Genomic DNA, 21,555 nt, shown 5'->3' with positions numbered 1-21,555 from the left:
AAGCTGCTCTACTGGCTTTAAGAAATTGTATTATCAAGCAGCAGCCCCCCAAAAGGGTCCCGGATGAGGCTGAGTGAAGAAGCTGCTTTAAGAGGTGAGCTGGCGGAGCGAACCCGATGCTAACCCACCACCTCCCTGGCCCTCTGTTCCCCCAGCCACTTCACTGTTCCCCTGTGTGCCAGTTCTCTTCTTGCCGAGAAAGCAAGGAGGGTATTGGGAAAGAGCACCCTGTCTCTTCTTTCAGTGCCACTGCTAAAAGCAGCAGCAGGGCTGAAGGAAACAAGCAAGAGGTCCTGTTAGGATCACTCTGACGTACCGCCTCCAATACGGCTTGCCCAACCATGTCTGCAAAACTGGCTTGGCAAGCAGGCTGAGAGCAGAAGGAGCCTTCCTTTTCTGCTCTCATTACACTCTGCCCATCCTGCTATGGTGAAGCAGTTGGGTGGCAGGTGGATCAGGACATGTGCAGTACAGTGGGTCCTCCTTATCGCCCCGCTTGGGATCTGAATATTTCAGTATCCACGGAGGCTGAGCCCATGGCTGAAGGGCCTCAGGAATTTCCAATTTGCACCAGCAACTTCTGGTCACATCTGGGAAGTCCTCTGAGGCCCTCCAGCTGCTGATTTAATTATCCATGGAATACATCCACAAAGGGAATGTCCTGGAATGGATCCCCTGGGGATACTGAGGGTCCAATGTACATATATTTTTAAAGGAGCATGGAAAACTTGCGGGTTGCTCAGCGTGGGCTGGGCCTGTGGCTGGCATCTGAGAACATGGCAAGCTGCTCTGGGGAGGGCTACATGTCTCTCACAAACCCACAGGGACCAGGCCAGCCTGTCCAGTAAGCTGAGTGAGGCAGCATATTGAAGGGAAGTGTTCCTGAATTTGAGAAGCAGAAGAGAGTGGTGGGCACCACTGCGTGTCTCTTTTCCAGTCTGCTTCCTTCTTCCTTTTCTAATACAGAGGATGGGAAAAGGAGTCCTAGGGTGGGACTGGGTGTGCTGCCTCCAAGCTTTGGGGCTGGTCCAATCAGGAACACAAGAAGCAGTGCTAGATGGAGGTTTTCTCTTCCAAAGCACTGCCCCTTTCCTTTTTATTTAGATTTAAAAGAAGCAGCATATTTCTAGGACTCCTGGAGACACTGGCATGCTTGCCAGTATGTGGGCAATGCCAGCTGAAATTTTCAGCAGCAGAGGGATCGACCTTAAGAAATATTCACATGGTTAAGGGCAGGTTTCCAGCCCTCAGGACTAGCAAATGTTACACTAGGGCTTCCGAAGGTGTGTAGGACACTACAGAGCACTCAGAGGGGCACTGCAGGATGCCCCTGGTTGTCCCTCCCACCTGTTCTCCCAGGTGCCACCATCTGGGATCTCACAAGCTCTCGTGAGATTTGGGCACTGCCACCTCAGATTTTACGAGATTTTTCTTCCTTCTCCTTGATCGTGGTTAGCACCATCTGCTTCTTCCTGCTCTTGCCATCGCGGTCTCCTTGCAAGTGCAAGGTAACGGTGAACAGGAACCAGGGAATCCCCCACCTCCCCTCCCCAGCCCATCTGTATGCAGCGCTCACCTCCTTGCCTTTGCTGAACCCCATCCACATCTTCAGCCTCCGAACAAAGAGCTCCACCATTTCGTAGTCCTGGGACTCAAAGGCCGGCCGGTACATCTCAAAGTGCATCTCGCGGTAGTGGTAGACGAGCACCGTGGCAAAGAGCCGCAGGGCCACCCACAACTCCAGCAGGACGTAGCTGGCGCAGAAGAGGTGGGAGAGCCCCACGGGCTGGGGGAGGCAGAGGCGCCAGCTCAGGCTGCTGTGCAGGGCTGTGAAGAGCAGCTGGAGGCTGCTGCAGAAGCTGCCAAAGGCCTGGGAGTGAGAGGAGAACAGCTGGGGACAGAACAAGGCACAGGCGTCAGGACTCCTGGGAAGATCCAAGAAGGAGCACAGCCAGCCACCCGCACGCCCCTGGAACCCGGCTCAGCATTTGCTCAGCCAATTCAAACTCTGCAACCCCCCCCCCCCGCTCCCTCGCCGTAGAGGCCATTCCGTTTCCAGAGCTCCTCTGCTCATCGACTCCCTTCCTGCCCACGGCACACAGCTCCTCCTCGCCCAGCGCCCTGGATGAGGTTTCCCCCTCTGTGTCTGTCTTTAGCCTTTCCCCAAGAACATAAAGACATAAGAAGAATCCTGCTGGATCAGGTAAAAGGCCCACCTAGTCCAACTCACAGGGGCCCATCAGACGCCTCAGGGACACACAAGACAAAAAAGATCCCTGCATCCGTGGCCACTCCCTCACATCCGGCATTCTGAGACAGCCCCCTTCTAGAACCAGGAGCTTGCACATGCCCATCATGGCTTGTACCCTGTGATGGACTTTTCCTCCATCAATCTGTCCAATCCTTTTAAAAAGGCATGTAGGCCAGACCACATCCTGTGGCAAGGAGGTCCACAGATTAACTACACATTGGGTAAAGAACTATTTTCCTTTGTCTGTCCTAACTCTCCCAACCACAATTTTGGAAGATGTTCCCCTGGTCCCTCTGGATGCGTGAGAAAGAAAAGAAGATCCCGCTACCCTTCCTCTTACTGTCCCTTCTGCCCCCTCTTCCACTCAGCCTTGGGGGGCAGCAAAAGCCCAAAGTCTGAGTGCAATTTCTTGCATGTGGATTGCCAGCATGGGCAAGTGACAGACAAGCAGACCGGAACTGCCTCCTTTTATGCACTGTCCCAGCTGAAGCATTGCAGTTGCTTGTGTGCTTGGACTGGGGGTGGGCGAGTTCTGAAGCAGAATGCAAATTGGCTCTCAGGCACCCTTAGTGAACCAGACAGCCAACTCTCTCTGTGTGTGTGTGTGTGTATGAGACTTACCAGGAAGCCAAGCTGTGCATAGGCCAGAGTAAGGATGGAGAAGACCAGCGCTGCACCAAAGAGCTCCTTTGCAGATCTCTGTAAAGTCTTGCCAAAGGTGGACCATTGACGGATGAAGCGCAGCTGCTGGGAGGCCTTTGTGAGAGCAACAGATAGGGATTGGACTGGGAACCCCCAATTCCACCTTCCCAGCTCCATACCCAAAGGGACGCAGCTCCCTGCGGACCAGTCAAGGTCCCGAGATGATTTTTCTCTTTCCACAAGGCAGAAGACAGATAAGCTGTGAGTGGCATTAGAGCACCCAGTTCAGATACGTCACTTGGTCTCCGGGAGAGGAGGGGGGCCCCAACTCTGTAGGTTTGCCAGCTGTGCACACTAAGGAATGCCCCTCGCACTCCCTCAAGCAGTTCCACCAGGTGCTTTGGAAAGAGCAGGCTGGCACCAAGCTTCATGCACCAAGGCTGCAAGTGCAGCCAGTTTCAAGTCCTCAGCACACACTCCTGTTATCTTGTGCCTGCCTGCCTGCCTGTTCAGACAAGTGGAATGCCCCTTCTTTTTCCCAGGGTCTTGGCAATGCACAACTCTACCTTGATAGTCAGCAGGAAGAGGAGGGTGGCAGCTAAGCAGCTGAATGCTGTGTGAAGAGCAGCCACCTGGTAGAAGCTGGTGAAGCCACGCCGGTTCTTCAGGTACTTGGCCCACTGCCGGTCGGCCAGCGTGGCCTGGCTGAGGTGCACCACCACGGTACAAGTGGTCAAAAGGATGACTAGCCAGCGGCTGTAGCTGCTGCCCAGGGTGAAGTAGGCCCTGCCAGTCTCCTTCAGGGCGAGGCACTCTGAGACCACCAAGTAGACCACTGCAATCATGAGGCAGACCTAGAGCAGGGGGGCAAGAGAGACAGGCATGTTCCAGGCAGGCTTGCAGGAGGCATTCTGGCTTGTTACACTGAATTTAACCAGTGGAGACGTGTTCCCAAAGCCTCTGAATCCCACCCATGACCTTTCCAGAGCACAGAGGCCCTCTGACGGTGCTCCAATGATGCCCCAGGAAAAGCAGCAAACTGAATTCCAGCCTCCAAAGTGTTAACAGCACACCCGTCCCCATCCCTGTCCCCTGCTCGTCCCTTTCTCTCTTAGCTCAGGGACTTTGCTGCTCCACGTTCTGTACAGCCCCTGACACTGTGTGGATCCTGAATAAGCACCATCAGTAGAAACAATCACATTTTTCTCAATCTCCACAGATCTAACAGGGGGGAGGAAGTGACTGACCATCATGAGGAGCTGCAGTGTGACCCCCTTGCTGAGTGGAAGCAGCGGGACAGGAGCAATGGCCACGGCCGGCAGTGGGTGCTGCGCTGCTGGGAACTCCAGCCTCAGCGTGATGACGGCGTAGAGACCCAGGCCTGGGTTGTACTGGGTCAGCTCTACAAAGACTGCTTGACTCCTGCAGAGGGTGAGAAAGGTGTGATCCGCAGGGGCCCGAGGAAGAGAGCAGGCCAGGGGGTAATGGATTTTGGAGGCAGGCTGTAGGGCTTGTTTCTCGTCTCTGCTGTCCTTCCGTTTTCCACCATACAAAAATATACCAGTTGGTATCAGAGCAAGAATAAACATCCCAATAAAGCACAACTATCACACATAGACAGAACTTGTTAATGAAAAGCAGGAAAAAGGCTGTTTTTCAAAACATACAAGCATCCTGTTATTTTAAAATTATTAAAGAAAAGAAGCAACTCTTGTGATCGGTCTATTTTATTATTCAGAATATTTATATATTCCTGAATTTGTAACTATGTATAAGTATGCCAGGGGTTTCCAATGTTTTCAATCGCAGTGCCATGGCTGCCTCAGGTGAGCCACGGGGCTGGAGGAGGTAAACAGCGCGGCAGCACACATCCAAGGAGCAGCCAGCGAAGGGGCTCGTTGCAGCTACTTTGCATCTCATGCTCTAAGAAGTAGCCAGAAGCACCCGCTTCCTGCTGCCAAGTGGTCGTTGCCTGCCCCGCGCAGGCTGACTGGGCAGCCAGAGAAGCCTGGAGGAGCTCTGGATGGGCAGGAGCTGTGGAGCGAGTGCGAGGAAGCCAAAAGGCGTCAGGTGGGCAAGCAGGTACGAAGGAAGCGAAGCAGAAGTCTGTTGAGGCCACCAGCCGAAGGACTGGTTGGTTGAAAAGGGTCCCTGAGAGACCGCCAGGAATGGCTCAGAAGGGAGGGGCCGCTTGCCCAAGTCAGCAGAAGTGAGTGATCATGCTCCACTTCCGGTCTTGCGGGAGTGGAGTGCGATCGCTCCACTTTCACTTCTGCTGACCTGGGGAGCCCTGCAGAGGCTTGCTCAGGGCTCACCACACCCCAGGACAGCTGCTGCAGGGACTGAGGAGTGTACCCCAGTCCGTGCAGCCCCATTAGAAGGCAAAGTGGAGCAATCGTTCCACTTTCACTTCTGAAGCATCAGGGAGTCCTGCAGATGGTCGCGCAGGGCTCCCTGCGCTCCTGGGAGGCTGCAGGAGGCTCTGGTAAGTGCAGCCAAGACCCTGCAGCCCCCTGAGTGGTGCAATCCTGGGGATTGCACCGCTGCTTCCTCCCTGCCTCCTCGCTGCCCCCGCCCCTTAAGGGGAAAGAGGCCAAGGACATCAGGCTTGGGCGTCACGACACCCCAGTCTGAAAACCTCTGACTTCGGAGGTTCCCTAACCCACGACATGCACACTGCTTACATGTTGTTGATCCAGTTGTTTTGCTGGAGCTCCTCTAACCGGGCCTTGCTTTCTTCCAGAGTGGTCCCCAGCTCTTGGACGTAGCCACCACTGTCATAGAAGGCGAGGAAGCCCCAGTACCAGACTCTGAAACACAAGCCAGGCAAGAGGGAAGACCCCTCTGATCAAACAGGTTTTCTCCACCCCACTTTCTAATGAACCGGCTGCACCCACAATGCTCACCTGCCCGTCTTCCGGTTGCTCATCGAGAATGTCAGTAACTGCAATGGGCCTTGTGGGCTTGGCATCCATGGATTTGAGCAACTGTGGCGGACCAGCCTGCATCTCAAAGGGCCTCCCACACGCAACTGGAATCCATTTTCTGTTCATGTTGGTGACTTCTGGTCACAGCTTGGGGGGGGGGAGTTCTGAGGAGGCTGGCGTAACTCTGGGAGAGCCCAGTGGAGCCTCCAGGTAAGTTTTTGCAGCACTGGTGCCCTGCAGATTCCAGTATCCATAGGTAGTCATGGAACTGATCCCCCACGCATACCAAGGGCCCACTGTAATTTCTTGGCAAAGTTTGCCATTCCTGCTGCTCTTTGCTATGTATCTTCCGTTCCCCTTCACCTCAGAAATTTCCCCAAGCAATCATGTGCATCAAAATCCTACACAATTTTTTTTGAGCATGTGCACCTCTGGCTTTCCAGTCCATTGTCCCCCAACCTCACAAATTTTCCTTTATGGGGGGGGGGGGGTGGTTTCAGTAACCATCAACACCAAAGCTTTCCACAAACAGTGACCTGTTTCGCTTTCGCTTAGGGCACTCACTCACATGCTCAGGATCCTCTCAGACCCTCTTGTGGTGTTTATGTGAAGCTCTTGGCACCAATATATTGCTGACTAAGGGAAACGGTACTTGATGGCGCAGACTTCTCGGTTTCCAGGTCTGATTGCTTGTGACTAAGCAACCAGGACAGGACCTTCCCAGAAACACTAGCTAGTCAGAGAGAGGAGAGCTTAGCGCCACAAGCCAGAGGAGTGCTAGTAGGTCAAGACAGGAAAGGACTGCTGATGCTGCCATCATGTGCACGGCAGCATGCTCAAAAAACCTGCATGGTGTTTTGAGGTGCACAGCTGGAAAAGCTAATTACAGTGGGTGCTCCTTATCTGCAGGCTTTCAATATCCATGGATGCCAAACCTGCTACTGGAGGGCCTCAGAGGACCTTCCAGATGCAACAGGAAATCACTTCTGGTTTGCGCCGGCTACATCCAGTTGCATCCAGAGTGCTCCGAGGCCCTCCACCCGTGGATTTAATTATTTACCAAATTCAGAATCCATGGGGGTGGTGGGGGGAACTGATTCCCCCTGGATTCCCAGGGCCCACTGTATGAAAGGCTGCAGGGAGCGTGAGCCGCATCTTTTAAACATTCTGGAAATTGAAACTGAAAGCACATCAGACAACCGGCCTGTCAGGGACGCTCCAAGAAGGGGAAGTGACAATTCAAGAGGAAAGAACTGCAGAAACAGACTTGGCCCAACTTTGCAGCAGAGAAGGGAGGCTGAATCAAAGGGCTGAATCACAGCACCACAGGAGCAACAACAGGAACCACTTGCATGGGAAACGGGCTATGCTGGCACAGCAAGAGCTTCCTGCAGCATGGAAAAGCATGGGACGGTACACAGAGAAGCTGGGAAGGTTTGGCTCGCCTTACCCTGCCAGGTCAGGCGGCGAGTAGGCCCACAGCTGCGAGAGGTTGTTCGGGACGCTCTTCCAGCCAACCGCGTAAGTGGCCGTGTCAAAGCTGTTGGAGCCGGAAATGCATTCCCTCCAGGCTGTGGGTGGAGCTGCCCCGTCAAGAACACGGTGGACAGAACCCGAGCACTCTGCTGAAAGAACAGCCATCACCGTGTTGCCCCTCAGTCACAGCAGCATCACACTGTTGCTGACCCTTCCCTTAGATGCTCCTCTCTCAAACCATCCCTTCACGCCAGTCTCTGGGCTGAGAGAAGCCTCCATATCACAGTTTTCAGGGGCAGAATGAATGGTCCATGTAGGCTCACTGACAACTGGCAGGTTCCCTCTCCCATCGTACTGGAAGGCTAAACGTGCCCATCATTTGGGCATCAGGGGTGCCCGAACCCTGGCCCTGGGGCCAATTCGGCCCGTGGGGAGCCTCCAGTCTCCAATGAGCCTCTGGCCCTCCAAAGACTTGCTGGCCTGATGCAACTGCTCTCTGTGTGATGGCCAACTGTTCAACCTCTTGCTTGAGCTGTGGGACAAGGGCTCCCTCCACTGCTTGCTGTTTCACATCTGTGATGCAGCAGCAGCAGCAAAGGAAAGGAAAGGTTGGCCTTGCTTTGTGCAAGACTTTTTATAGGCCTTGAGTTACTGCAATCATATAAATTCAATCTCTAATATATTTATTTATGTAAATTTATTCAAATTTGAAATGTAAATTAATTCTTTCCCTCCCCCCCCCCGGCCTCTGACACAGTGTCAGAGAGATGATGTGGCCCTCCTGTCAAAAAGTTGGACACCCCTGCTCTAGATGACTAAAACAAGGTTGAACCCACATCAAGTACCTCTAAAGGCTGCATAGATACTGAGGGAAAGCAAGCCACTGGAAGCAGAATTATAACAGAGGCTCAATGCAGCATTTATTATCCAGCAATGCCCTCCCAATGGTCAAGAACAACCTCTAATATTTTCTCACCAGAAAGTCTAGTTCAGCAAAGATCATCTGCAACATTAATTAAAAGCTTCCTCTTCCCTTCATTTCAGCTTCTCTTGTCTGAGGGAGATGCTGAGTTAAATTACAAGTTTCCTCCCTTTATAATGAAATAGGGCAATTTTGCTATAAAGGTTATTCATTAATCCTCCAGCTGCTCTGAACAGGAAGCAATTTTTTCAGGCTACTGAAAAAACTCCACAGTCAGGGAATTAGAGGACAGGTCCTCTCCTGGATTGAGAACTGGTTGGAGGCCAGGAAGCAGAGAGTGGGTGTCAATGGGCAATTTTCACAATGGAGAGAGGTGAAAAGCGGTGTGCCCCAAGGATCTGTCCTGGGACCGGTGCTTTTCAACCTCTTCATAAATGACCTGGAGACAGGGTTGAGCAGTGAAGTGGCTAAGTTTGCAGACGACACCAAACTTTTCCGAGTGGTAAAGACCAGAAGTGATTGTGAGGAGCTCCAGAAGGATCTCTCCAGACTGGCAGAATGGGCAGCAAAATGGCAGATGCGCTTCAATGTCAGTAAGTGTAAAGTCATGCACATTGGGGCAAAAAATCAAAACTTTAGATATAGGCTGATGGGTTCTGAGCTGTCTGTGACAGATCAGGAGAGAGATCTTGGGGTGGTGGTGGACAGGTCGATGAAAGTGTCGACCCAATGTGCGGCGGCAGTGAAGAAGGCCAATTCTATGCTTAGGATCATTAGGAAGGGTATTGAGAACAAAACAGCTAATATTATAATGCCGTTGTACAAATGGATGGTAAGGCCACACCTGGAGTATTGTGTCCAGTTCTGGTCGCCGCATCTCAAAAAAGACATAGTGGAAATGGAAAAGGTGCAAAAGAGAGCGACTAAGATGATTACGGGGCTGGGGCACCTTCCTTATGAGGAAAGGCTACAGCGTTTGGGCCTCTTCAGCCTAGAAAAGAGACGCTTGAGGGGGGACATGATTGAGACATACAAAATTATGCAGGGGATGGACAGAGTGGATAGGGAGATGCTCTTTACACTCTCACATAATACCAGAACCAGGGGACATCCACTAAAATTGAGTGTTGGGCGGGTTAGGACAGACAAAAGAAAATATTTCTTTACTCAGCGCGTGGTCGGTCTGTGGAACTCCTTGCCACAGGATGTGGTGCTGGCGTCTAGCCTAGACGCCTTTAAAAGGGGATTGGACGAGTTTCTGGAGGAAAAATCCATTATGGGGTACAAGCCATGATGTGTATGCGCAACCTCCTGATTTTAGGAATGGGTTGGGTCAGAGTGCCAGATGTAGGGGAGGGCACCAGGATGAGGTCTTTTGTTGTCTGGTGTGCTCCCTGGGGCATTTGGTGGGCCGCTGTGGAAGCTGGACTAGATGGGCCTATGGCCTGATCCAGTGGGGCTGTTCTTATGTTCTTAATAAAATCAACAGAACCAGGAGGAAGCTTTTAATTAAACGCAAGAGGGCCCTTAATATCCTCAAAAGTACTTTGCCAAGCTGCACTGACTGGTGTTGTAACTGCCATGCATGGGCAATGACATTAAATGGATTCTGTGTAAACAGTGAGTGACCAAGGAATGGCAATTCTACAACACAGGAGTGGTGTGGAAGCAATCCAAGTCACACGCTACAGCAGAAGGTCACAAAACAAACTGTAAGTTTGTAACCCCTGCTAATTGGGCAAGAGGCACTTTTTTCAAGTGGGTGCTCCTCTTTTATTTAGCAGGGGGAGAGTAACTGGCCCACCTCCCCCCAGCAGTGTCTGTTCTAGTGGCTGTCTGCTGGTATTCCTTTGCATATTTTTAGACTGTGAGCCCTTTTGGGACAGGGAGCCATTTAGTTATGTGATTTTTCTCTGTAAACTGCTTTGTGAACTTTTAGTTGAAAAGCGGTATATAAATACTGTTAATAATAATTAATAATAAGTCCTTCAGTGACAGAGAAGAGCCTCTCCACTGACTTGCAGCTGACACTATTTGCTCTCAGCACTTGAGATAGCACGGGCTACAAATAAAGAAGAGGACTGAAGACAAGCTGGGGGAGAGCTCACTTAAAAACCTTCTTGCACATACCTTCTTGCAAATGAATTTGGCGCAGCTGTGGGGATCCCAGGGTGGCGCTGTAGATCCCCTGGCCAGACTGGTTGTCATACAGATAAGGCAGCAGTTTCTGCGACATCCAAACCCAGAACTCGTCAGATCTTTGGGTGCGCAATGGGAATAGAAAAGACGAGAGGGGAAAGTAAAGCAGGTGATCCTGCCATCATAGATCACAGAGTTGGAAGGGACTTACAAGGTCATCTAGTCCAAACCCCTGCCTGTAGCAGGAATTCCTCCTAGAGCATCTCTAGGAGGTGCCTGTCCAGCCTCTGCTTGAAGATCACCAGTAAGGAAGAATCCACCATCTCCCTTGGCAATCAGCTCCACTGCCAAACCATTCTTACCATCAAGAATTTCATTTTTGCCACCGATGATTAAATATAGCTCTGTGAAGACTGGGGGAAGGGGGGAGGCAGCTAGTAACACTTAATCTGAGTTAGTCACTTAAGTGGATTTCTTTACAAGTCTGACCCAGGGGATACGGGTCTTTAAGAAAATAAGGTGCCTCTAAAACAGTGCTTCCCAAACTTTAGAACCAGAGGTTCCCATGGACCAGAGGCAAGAATTGGAATTGTCATGGACAACATGCAGCGCCCCCTCTCCACACAAAAAACTATAATTAACTTTGTAATAATTAGGGTAGATTTATTATATTCGTTTTAGAAAAGATTTGTAGGTTGCTGCTTTCGTTACTGGCTGTGGCTGCAGGCGGTCTGTTCTCCGCCCTCTGGTGTCTGCAGGGGAGTGCTCACTTGGCTGGAAGTGATTGAAGGCAAACCTTTTTGTTTCCTAAGACCTTGAGGACCACTTTTCAGGCTCTTGCAGATCACCTGTGGTCTGTGGTTGGGAACCGGTGCTCTAAAATCCAAGGCCTGAATGTTGGGACAACTGTGTTTGAAAAAATACCTCTTAATGCGCAAGAACTGCTCACAGTCCAGCTGCTGCCTGATGGAGCTCTGCAGAAGGAATGCACGGCTGTTGTGGGAGGCATCGCCATAGTTGGTGAGAAGGATGACCAGCAAGAACAGCATGTAGACGAGGAAGTTCTAGTGCAAGGAGACAAGACAGACAGAGCATTCACTCTTCTGATGCTAGGAAGCACCCAGCCAAGGCTTGTATAAACCCCGCTGAATGCTCAGACTTTCCTTAAATCAGGGAGTCTGCTGGATGCCAGGTGCTACGCCAGGTTGTTGTCATGGTGCCCCCTTCCTCCTACCACCCTGTAAGCAACCTCAGAACATTCTGGATGATGCTCCTTTGTTTCACCTTCAGTAATCTGTGCAGAAGTTTCACTTTTCTCGCTTCTTCCTTGGCCTGGAAAAGAGCAAATCCCTGAGGTGGCCGAACCTTGCTGATTTTTTCTGAGATGTGCTCAACCAAGGGGTACTCCACCAAGGTGTCGTCCTCTTCGGGGTGCAGGCGTTTGGCCACCAGTGAGAAATAAATGGCCTCCAGCAGAACCTGATGGGGAGGGTGTCATTGCAGTCAGGGATCATTCAATCAACTGTCCAACCAATCTTTCATTGGCAGCCCTAATGATCCACCGCTGTGAATGCGCTTGGTAAAACAGGCACATTTGACAAACAAGCACACTGCACACAATGTCCTTTTCCACTACGGTCCCATTAAAGAGAGCATAATTATTTTTTGCTTTATTTTTGTTTATGAGGAGGGGTCTTAGGCCGATGTGACCACTGAAAGGCCTAGGAAAAGATGCTTTCATCTTCTTCCCACAGAAAATCAGCTGAGCATGAAGCCGACAGGAACTTGCCATCCATCTGGTGCTACACAAATGGGACTTTGGGGGTTTCTGAGCTGAGCTCACGCCCTTTCCCCTTTTCTTTTTATTTTGTGCTGATGTGGGGAAAACACAGCTGATGTTTAGGGCAAACACAGAACTGTGTGTGCTTGCAATTTTTGTCAAAAATTTTAACAATGTGAAATGATTACAATTGCATAGCCAGCTGCACACCCCATCTACTAGCAGGCTCTGGGGGACAAGATTGCCATTCCTGTGAATCCGTGAGCTACAATCTCCTGCTTTATGCTTCCAGCAACCACTTCTCCAAGCCCTGTTTGAGGGGCAGAAGAGGATCTGGAGATACTGGGAATGTCTACCAAGAAGCCACTGAGCATCACTGCGCAGATCTCCTGGCTTTAAATCCCTCCATTATCCATAGATGCATCTTAGTGGTATGCAAAGGCATTTTTTTAACTAGGAAAGACTTCCTTCAATTCAGTCAGGCCCCATTTTTCTGCCAAAGATCTCTGCCGTTTTCCCCAACTTAAGTTGTACTAGTGGTTCTGTTTCAGTTTTCTGTGTTCTTCCTGGTGTCATATCCTTAAAGGAAGATGTGCAGCTGGGAAAAAGGAGGGCCAAAGATTTGGTTTCCCTGGGAAAAGACAGGCTGGGTCATTTCCAGAACATTTCACTCTACAAAAAGTTCTGAAAAATGGTTCTCTGTTTTTTCGCTTCTTTGCCTGATTTATACCCTGCTACACCCCATAGGCTCAGAACAGCTTACAATGTTATTTTTCTTTTTCCCCCTCCAAGTCCTGCTAAACTCACATTTTTCTTACATGCACAGATGGTCTTGTAGGAAGACTTCTGTGCAAAAAGACACAGGTTTTGTGATATGTATGTATATTTTCATATTAATGATGTATGTGCCATGCAATGATAATAAAATGAATAGTAAAACTATTATTAATGCATGCTCAATAGAATTAATGTGGCATTTTTCTCCCTGAGTCTGTACACAAACACACGGACATACTCCACCAGGTCTTACCTTGAGGGGTTCCAAGAGCAAAAAAGAAGAGAGGAAGCTAAAAATCCCCGAGATAAGCCACATGAGGGCCACGCTGGAGGCGAAACCCACCCCAATCCACACAGAGACCCCAAAGCAGACGACAAGGACGACCAAGCAGATGGCATGAGCCAGGTACGAGCACCAGAAGGGCAGCAGGCGCTTCCGGAGGGCGTGGTCCACAACTGCAGGACACAAAAAGGAGGGGGACAGCAGTGGGAGTAGGGCACTATTTTGCACAATAGTGATAACAATGTGCCCAGCTCACAATATGGAAATATCCCAAGATGCCCAGTTCACCCATAAGGCTCTTCCCTGACCAAAAAGCTATCCCTCTCAGAGAACCAGTTAACTGTGATATTATGCCTCCAAGGGTGAACAGAAAGGTCCTAGACAAGGGCAATCAACAAACGAGGATAAAAAGGTTAGGGTAAAAGGGATGAGTCAGAGTGCCAGACCCCCTCTAACGGATGTCTCTGTAAACAAACTGCTGATGTGTATTGAATTGCCATCCTCAGATCAACATCCTGTACTGATAACATGCCGAATGTTGTTTTGGGTGTCTGCCTGTATGTTATTCTTCCCTATAAAACCTGCATTATTGTAATCCTTCGGGGTCCTCCAAGGGTGTGGAGGTCCCGTTTGCAAACAGTAAACGTTAAGAAGTTCTTTGAAATTCTCCTGTCGCCTGTTTGATTGCCTCTCCAAAATCCAAAGAACCGTGTGTGTGTTCATTCGGGCTCAGTTTATGGTGCCGTGACTGGGATTGGAAGGCAAGGCTCTGCAAGGATCGAGACGAAGTCACTGTAGGGGACAGCGCACCGCCAGAAGATAAAATGAGTCGGCTCCCGCACCCCTTGTGTGTGTGTCCTGGCGCTGGGTTGTCTCTGAATCTGACTGTCTCCTTCTGCGCAAGAAAGAGCCCAGGAGAACGGAACTTCACCCGCGGGAAGGTACAGCGCGCTTAGGTGAGAATTCTCTGTGGGTTCCCAGGGTGGGGACTCTGAAGTTTGAAGGGAGGTTTTAGTGGGAAACCTCAGTGGGGAGGGTGATTGTGTTTGTATTACTGTACATTTTGTTGTGTGTGTTTGCCCATCTCCGTGGCTTCAGAGCAAGGCCACGTGGTTCTCTGCCTGACTGAGTGTTGTGTGATTGAGATACGAATGAGAATATGAGTGTGAGTGTGTGTGTGTGTCAAGGCAGCAAACCCCAAGGTTTTGATGGATTGGCCATGAGTGAGTCACTGTTTTGGGCAGCCGGTCCAGTTGAGACCCCAGGCAGGAGGCTCCCAGGCAGGAGGCCAGCCCCTGTGACAATTAAGATGAGGCACTCAGAGCCTGGGCCTGAAGGAAGAAACCTTTTGAAATGCATATTGGATAACTTTGAGTCTCTGGGAAGGGGAAACCCCACCCTTCTGAATGGGCACATTACTGACCAGCTCAGTACCTTTCAGCAAAAGGTAATTTCCATATGTTGTTAACCAGGTCTCCTTAGTCTCAGGAAGGCATTAGACATTGAATCTTTCCTGAGTTTCAACAAGGCCCCCTCCCTTCTCTCCTCCAAAGTACTCAGTGTTCTGCTTGCCTGCCCCTTCCCCTCAGTGTTCCTGACATCCCTCCCTTTTATCTGCTTGGCAATTTCATATGATGTGTTATGTCTTCCCTTGTCTGAGAGACGAGATACAATTCGCTGTCTTGTTCATGGGTGCTCAGAATCAGGCTCATTTGAACTTAGTGTTTTTTAATGCACTTACGTAAGAACAAACTGCACTGCATGTTTGCTTAAGAAACACAGCCTGCAAAGACAATATAGGTGCCCATTATATAGATCAGCAAAACTGAGTCAGTGAGACCCTAGGGGTCAGAATACAAGCTAAAAATGCTCAGAATGATTTAGAGAGACCCTAAAGTATAGTTTCCAGCTACAATAATAACCATGATTTGCTTCCTACCTATTTAGGTAACTAAAAAAGACTAATTGCAGCTGCAACCAACCTAGACAGTTGTCAAAAGTGTGTTTCTCTTTAAATACAACCTTTAATCATTCTTAATAACTTTTGGATTTCACAGGTATGAAATGCAGGAAGTCTGTGCTTTCTGTTTCCCCCCCTCCAAGAGAAAGGAAAGCTGGAGAAACCCTCCTAGCCTTTGTGCCTCAAGGCATGCACAGAGTGCAAACTAGTAGCAATCTTTTGTTTTAACCCTTTTTTGTGTGTGTGTTCCAGCAACTAAGAAGCACTGTTCCTAGGGAACAAGGAAAAAGCCTCTAAATGCCTAACTTTGCAATGGCTATCTTTTGTTTTAACCCTTTTTTGTTTCAGCAACAAGTAAAGACAAAGAAAACAGCATTTGCCCTCCAGAGGACGAATTTACGTAATCTCATTTCCTTTACAGAAACTAAGCCCTGATGCCTATATCTGTATATATTTCAGTTTGGTTTAATACTAATGAAGTATTTCTTTTTCTAATGGAAAGATTGTCATGACAAATTCTTTTAATTCTACTTATGTTCTCCGCTTATAGACATATAAATACTAAAATGTTCTATATGTTCGTTGGATGTGTGTGTGTGTGGTATGAAAGAAGCGCTTTGTCTATCTTTGTTCTTGTTTGTTTTTGACTTATAGTGAAGTCTATCTTAAGTCCACATGACTTCCTTTCTGTAATAGGCCTGATATTCGTTGCAACAATTTTTTATTATTTTTGTATATTGAGCTCATTACCATTTTTGGTACCATGGTTCCTTTTTTTCTGTTTTTAAACATGTAAGAGTACTCTTATCAAATGTGCTTTATTTTCACACAAACCTCCCCCCCCCTCATCCAAGAGGGAGGGAACATGAAGAATAACCCTAAGATAATTGGACAAAATGTTTTGTTCCATTGATGATGGATATTTTCAAGGGTTACAGTCCCTCAGCAAATAATCTCTTAATGTTAAGCTTTCACCCCATTGTAAAAAGTATTGTGGTGAAATTAAAATTTTGCATTCTCTTAATTCTACTTATATGTTAAGAAAAAAAGGGGGGGGGGAAGAGAGAGAAAATAGAAGAGGAATGAACTGTGCAAGTATTTGCAGGACCAACTTGTGTCCTCCTTGAAGGAAAAACCCAGGTTCTCTCCAGCCCCCAGGGAATCAAAAGAGTTCTGAATAAGAAAAGAATAAGAAAAGAAAAAAAAAAAAAAAAGGTCAGATTTGGCTGACTGTAGTATGTAAAGTTCATGATGTGTTCCAGTTTTCCTCTGTCTTAATGATAAGAAATTGCACTCAATCAGAGGTAGCCCTGGACAACCTGTTTACTTTCTCTGTGGAGAATGTGTTAAAACACCTAACCTTCTGTGCTCAACAAGAATGTAAGCAAAGTCAGCACAGTGTCTTTCTGCTACTGTATTTGTATTTCTGTACTGTTATTACCTCTTCTCTAGTTCCTACAGCAAACCAACCAACAAGCAGGCCACGTACAGAGTTCTGTAACAACACCAGCCCTTTAAGGTTGAACAGTCCAAGAAAAAGAGAGAGAGGGAAAATAGAATTAAGGGCCATGTGGTCTGACCAAAGGAACTTTGAGCTAAGAGAAACTGACTCGGAGTACCAGACATAGCCAAGCAACTGACATATCTCTCTCAAAACAATTGATTGTATTTTCTCAAATCTAAAGAGGACTCCTACAGTAATAGGCTATGAGACAAAGCTTGGCCTGTCACCTTCTCCAGAAGAACCATACATGTACAGAGTGCCTTCATGGTGTTTTGGCAGAAGTCACAATATGTATTATTGTTGTTTATTGTCGTAAATCAATGTCTGTGTGCAGGTTTAAAGCTAGCAGATTGCCTCTATTCCAATATTGCACTCCCTGAACTGCTATTCTCACAATGTTTTAAGTTTCCTATGTTTAGTAAATTGTTGCATCTTATCTTTGTTTGAGACTAAAGCAGCTAAAAGAGTCTGAAGTATGTGCAGTATCTGAACGTTTGATATCAACAAGAGTGTCTAGGCAAAGGAGGGTGAGAAAACAAAGAAAGGGCCTGAACATCTAAGATCAAGTTAACTAAAAAGTTGTGGTAACAAGTATTAAAAATATCTTTAACCTTTAATTTATTCCAAGTGCTAATAGTTATGCTAGTTGTGTTTAACTGTTTGAATGTAGGGGCACAAGAGACCTGCACCCTGGTGCCCTCCCTTGCATCTGACATAGCCCATTTCTAGAATCAGGGGGGTGCACATACACATGATCACTTGTGGCCAGTGGTGGATTTTTCCTCCAGAGATTTGTACCTTTTCTATTGAAGGCATCCAGGCCAGATGCCGCCATCACATCCTATGGCAAGGAGTTCCACAGACCTACCACACACGGAGTGAACAAATATTTTCTTTTGTCAGTCCTAACTCATCTCTCCCCACACTCAATTTTGAGTGAATGTCCCCTGGTTTTGGTGTTATGTGAGAGTGCACGGAGAGCATCTCTCTGTCCACTGTGTCCTCCCCATGCATGATTTTGTATGTCTCAATCATGTTCCCCCTCAGGTGTCTCTTTTCTGGGCTAAGGGAGCTCAGGCGCTGTGGCCTTTCCTCATAGGGGAGGTGCCCCAGCCCAGCAATCACCTTAGTTGCTCTCTTTTGTACTTTTTCTATTTCCAATATCTCCTTTTGAGATGTCTCGAATGTGTTCCAACGCAGAGAAAGTGTACCCTGAAATACACTGCTTAAGAAACCACATTGACCCCTTGAGAATGTGTTTTGCTTTGCTAACTTTTCTCTTCTGCTTTATACTCAGAAATCATGAGGGCTTTACCATTATCATCTGCAGTGAGCTCCCAAAGCAGGGTCAGTGCAGCTAACTCCAACCAACACATCCACTGGACAAGCTCAAGCAAGTCCAGAGCTACATGGACCTAACTTGCAGCTAACTCCAACCAACACATCCACTGGACAAGCTCAAGCAAGTCCAGAGCTACATGGACCTAACTTCCAACCAATGCTGGTTCAGACCTAAAGATGGTTCCTACCCGTGCTCCTCTGAACTGAGACAAATGGTGGAGGCAACTTGGCGGCGAAGGTGACCAGACCTCTTTTCCTCAACCTGTGTACACTCACTGAAGAAAGAGATGGCAAGATAGAGGTTACACCGGTCCCTCGCCACATGCCCCCAGATAAACAGATGGAGATTCAACATGGGAGGTACAAGCTTGTCAGGTCACTGGCTATACACTACGTCACCTAGAAGACAGCTGCTGGAAGATGAAGAACACCTTGCTCACCTGATGCTGAAGAATATGTTGGAGTTGGACCTGCTGAGGGGACTCACGGCCGATGAATAATGAGCTGTTATGAGCATGCATGATTTCTTTGGATGAAGTTGTTTTAGTGTAGCATTTTTATTTCCTATTCATTCTATTATTTTCTATTTTATCTTCAGTTTGTGTTTGTTTTCCTGAATGTAATTCCAGTAACTTCTGTATTTTGTACCAAAACTCTGGATTATACCTGTATTTAGCATTAACTTAGGTAAACTTCACTTGAAAGTTGCTAGACAGGCTCTGGCACCAAGGAGCTAATATGCATTTTAGCTGACACTGCTGGCCCTGCAACTTGGGTAATTAAGGAAATTCCCTCCATTCATACCTTAACTTTCACTAATTTGCTAAAATTCCACCTCTTTTCTGTCCCCCTTTCTCCTTTCTGTTTTCAGGGGGGAAAACTGATAACAATGTGCCCAGCTCACAATATGGAAATATCCCAAGATGCCCAGTTCACCCATAAGGCTCTTCCCTGACCAAAAAGCTATCCCTCTCAGAGAACCAGTTAACTGTGATATTACGCCTCCAAGGGTGAACAGAAAGGTCCTAGACAAGGGCAATCAACAAACGAGGATAAAAAGGTTAGGGTAAAAGGGATGAGTCAGAGTGCCAGACCCCCTCTAACGGATGTCTCTGTAAACAAACTGCTGATGTGTATTGAATTGCCATCCTCAGATCAACATCCTGTACTGATAACATGCCGAATGTTGTTTTGGGTGTCTGCCTGTATGTTATTCTTCCCTATAAAACCTGCATTATTGTAATCCTTCGGGGTCCTCCAAGGGTGTGGAGGTCCCGTTTGCAAACAGTAAACGTTAAGAAGTTCTTTGAATTCTCCTGTCGCCTGTTTGATTGCCTCTCCAAAATCCAAAGAACCATGTGTGTGTTCATTCGGGCTCAATAGTCTGCAGGGCTGGAGCAAAGAACTTCAAAGGGCTGTGCCCCCTTGCTTGCAAGATACTTTCTTCAGTCTTAAGAACCAGATTCACATGTTCCTGAGCTATGCAGCCAATTACAGTTGCTGCTCGCAATACCAAAATCTGCGGATAATTATATCTAGGGGCGCTGGCATGACACCACAATAACCTTCTTGGGGGCTGAGCACAGCCTCCTGGACACAACTGGAAGTCACAGCTGAGTCACTCTGAGAGGCGGGCGGGTGGTGGGGAAGGGGCAGATCAGCAGGCATCACAGCAATTTAGGAGAAAGCCCATCACAAAAGAAAGGGAAGACAGGCCACCAGCTTCTAGGGAGGAACTTGGCTCTGAGTGGCCTGAAGGCATCAGAGTTCTTTTTTTTTCACCCAACTTTTGGGACTGTCCTATATTTCCCGGACAACTTCCAGTCACCAGCCACCCTCATACCTGTCCGTGCCGATTTGGCTGAGCGATTTGGTTCCCTGTCAGGAGCCACCACCACGGTCTGCCCTTTCTCGTTCAGCCGCTGCAACATGATTGTCTCTGTCTTCTCGCCAAGCTTGCTGGACCTGCCAGAGCCAAGCAGAAGCACCAAAATCCTTGAAGCTGCTCTTGCTGCTTCTAAGGTGTGGAGCTGGGAAGCAGGAGGAGGGGCGAGCAACAAGCAGCTGTGGTTGGGATCTGGGAGGCATATCCAGATGGGCCTCAGGCTCAGGGCTCCAGCAGGACGGCAAAGGTGCTGATTGCCGTCAAGTTTTTTGACAAACAAAACTGCCTCCGGGGTGGTGGACTGCAGAACACCCATGCCTGGAGGGGTTCTAGAGGGCCAAAAACTGGAAGCATTCTGGTCATGCTGTAGCACAGTCCGCCCACCGAGAAATTGTGCACAAAATCCTGTGCAACTTTGTACCTCCTTTTACCCAGTTACGGCATCTCTCAGACATCTGCCGTTTTGTTCTAAAACGCCTGGAGAGCAGAAAAGGGAGGAGTCTTCTCTTCAGGCCCCAGCACCCTCCAAGAATCCCCCTCCATCCCAGCAAGACTTACAGCCCTGAGATGAGGTCCGTTTCCACCCAGGGATTCTGCACCATGTCCTGAGGATGAGGAAGGCTGCCAGCTCCATCTGCAAGGATTTGCCGTATCAAGTCTTCATCTGCAAAGGAGAAACACAGATCAGGCTGCCTTAGTGCTTCTGTATACAGTGTTATACAGATATTTATGATGATGTGGATGTTGTAGTGGCTGTTAGTGTCAGAACAGGTCTCCAAAACACTCCCCCCCCCCCACGGGACTCTCTCTCAGAATGCTTCTCAGTCCTATTGTGCAAGTAGCTGCTACACACTGGGCTTTCAGCATCTGTGGTCTTGGAATCTGCAGATTCCAGCAACCACAGGTGGCCTCCCCAAGCCCAAGAACACCTCCTGTGTTGGTCAGGTGTTCCAAGACATAGGGAAGCAACTATGGGCCAGGCATTGCCTCTGGAGGTCCCAGTGCAACTTCCAAGTAAGTAATTATGGTGCTGTGATCCTGCCCCCACCAGGACTCCAGCTTCTGCGGATTTCAGTATCCGAAATACAGAACACAGGGGGTCCTAGAACCAATCCCCTGCAGATACTGAGGGTGCACAGTATTGTCTGGGATGGACAGGGACATTCTAGACAGGAAATGGACACATTCCGAAATCATTCCCAAGAACAGCAATATGTATAGCTTTCCTTCTGTCCTCACTTCAGATCATCCACTGGTGTGAAACACACCAGAGGTCAAAAGCTTAACTCTTACATGAAAGTAACTTTCTTGCAGAGAATATTCCCACCCACCCTCTCACCTGAAGCCGAGAAACATCTGGTCCGAGCTTGTGGAAAGCCGAGTGACAGGTTGTCCTCCTCTGTAGCCAGAGGTGCTTCAAGGCCAAGATGGCGGCTGGTCCTCCCCCTCTTCAATTTCTGGATGGTGTTGCCCATGATGGAGGGGTCGCTGAGGAGATCTGGCCAGCTAAGCAGGGCCTCACTGGAGTGCCACCGGATCAGGCTGAGCCAAAACAAAGAATATCCCAGAAAGAGGCTGAACATCCCTGAACAAAGAAAACCCCTTCAGCGGTCTCTGCTAGAAACACCACAAAAGAGAGTTCCTTGGCTTGGCCCCATCAACAGAACA

General features: G+C 48.6%; 1 protein-coding gene across 3 annotated transcripts in view; it reads right to left on the bottom strand.

The window, feature by feature from the left end:
* The window catches only part of PKD1 (polycystin 1, transient receptor potential channel interacting), a 91,350-nt gene that overhangs the window by 4,372 nt on the left and 65,423 nt on the right, over window positions 1–21,555 (bottom strand). For 2 of the 3 annotated variants that reach the window (XM_066640787.1, XM_066640790.1), the window contains 13 exons: window positions 21,227–21,429; window positions 20,446–20,551; window positions 19,846–19,967; window positions 13,168–13,370; window positions 11,642–11,836; window positions 11,282–11,421; window positions 10,349–10,476; window positions 7,271–7,445; window positions 5,578–5,703; window positions 4,141–4,315; window positions 3,460–3,747; window positions 2,873–3,007; window positions 1,577–1,891 (listed from right to left, as the gene is read on the bottom strand). In XM_066640787.1, the coding sequence (XP_066496884.1) occupies window positions 1,577–1,891; window positions 2,873–3,007; window positions 3,460–3,747; window positions 4,141–4,315; window positions 5,578–5,703; window positions 7,271–7,445; window positions 10,349–10,476; window positions 11,282–11,421; window positions 11,642–11,836; window positions 13,168–13,370; window positions 19,846–19,967; window positions 20,446–20,551; window positions 21,227–21,429 (2,311 nt within the window). The remainder of the gene's footprint in view (window positions 1–1,576; window positions 1,892–2,872; window positions 3,008–3,459; window positions 3,748–4,140; window positions 4,316–5,577; window positions 5,704–7,270; window positions 7,446–10,348; window positions 10,477–11,281; window positions 11,422–11,641; window positions 11,837–13,167; window positions 13,371–19,845; window positions 19,968–20,445; window positions 20,552–21,226; window positions 21,430–21,555) is intronic. The other variant, XM_066640788.1, reaches the window with a different exon arrangement.

The sequence above is a fragment of the Tiliqua scincoides genome, chromosome 13 (genome assembly GCF_035046505.1).
Source record: "Tiliqua scincoides isolate rTilSci1 chromosome 13, rTilSci1.hap2, whole genome shotgun sequence".
NCBI classification, from domain to species: Eukaryota; Metazoa; Chordata; class Lepidosauria; order Squamata; family Scincidae; genus Tiliqua; species Tiliqua scincoides.
Note: the sequence above shows the minus strand (reverse complement) of the source record. Positions and strands in the feature narration are given on the sequence as shown.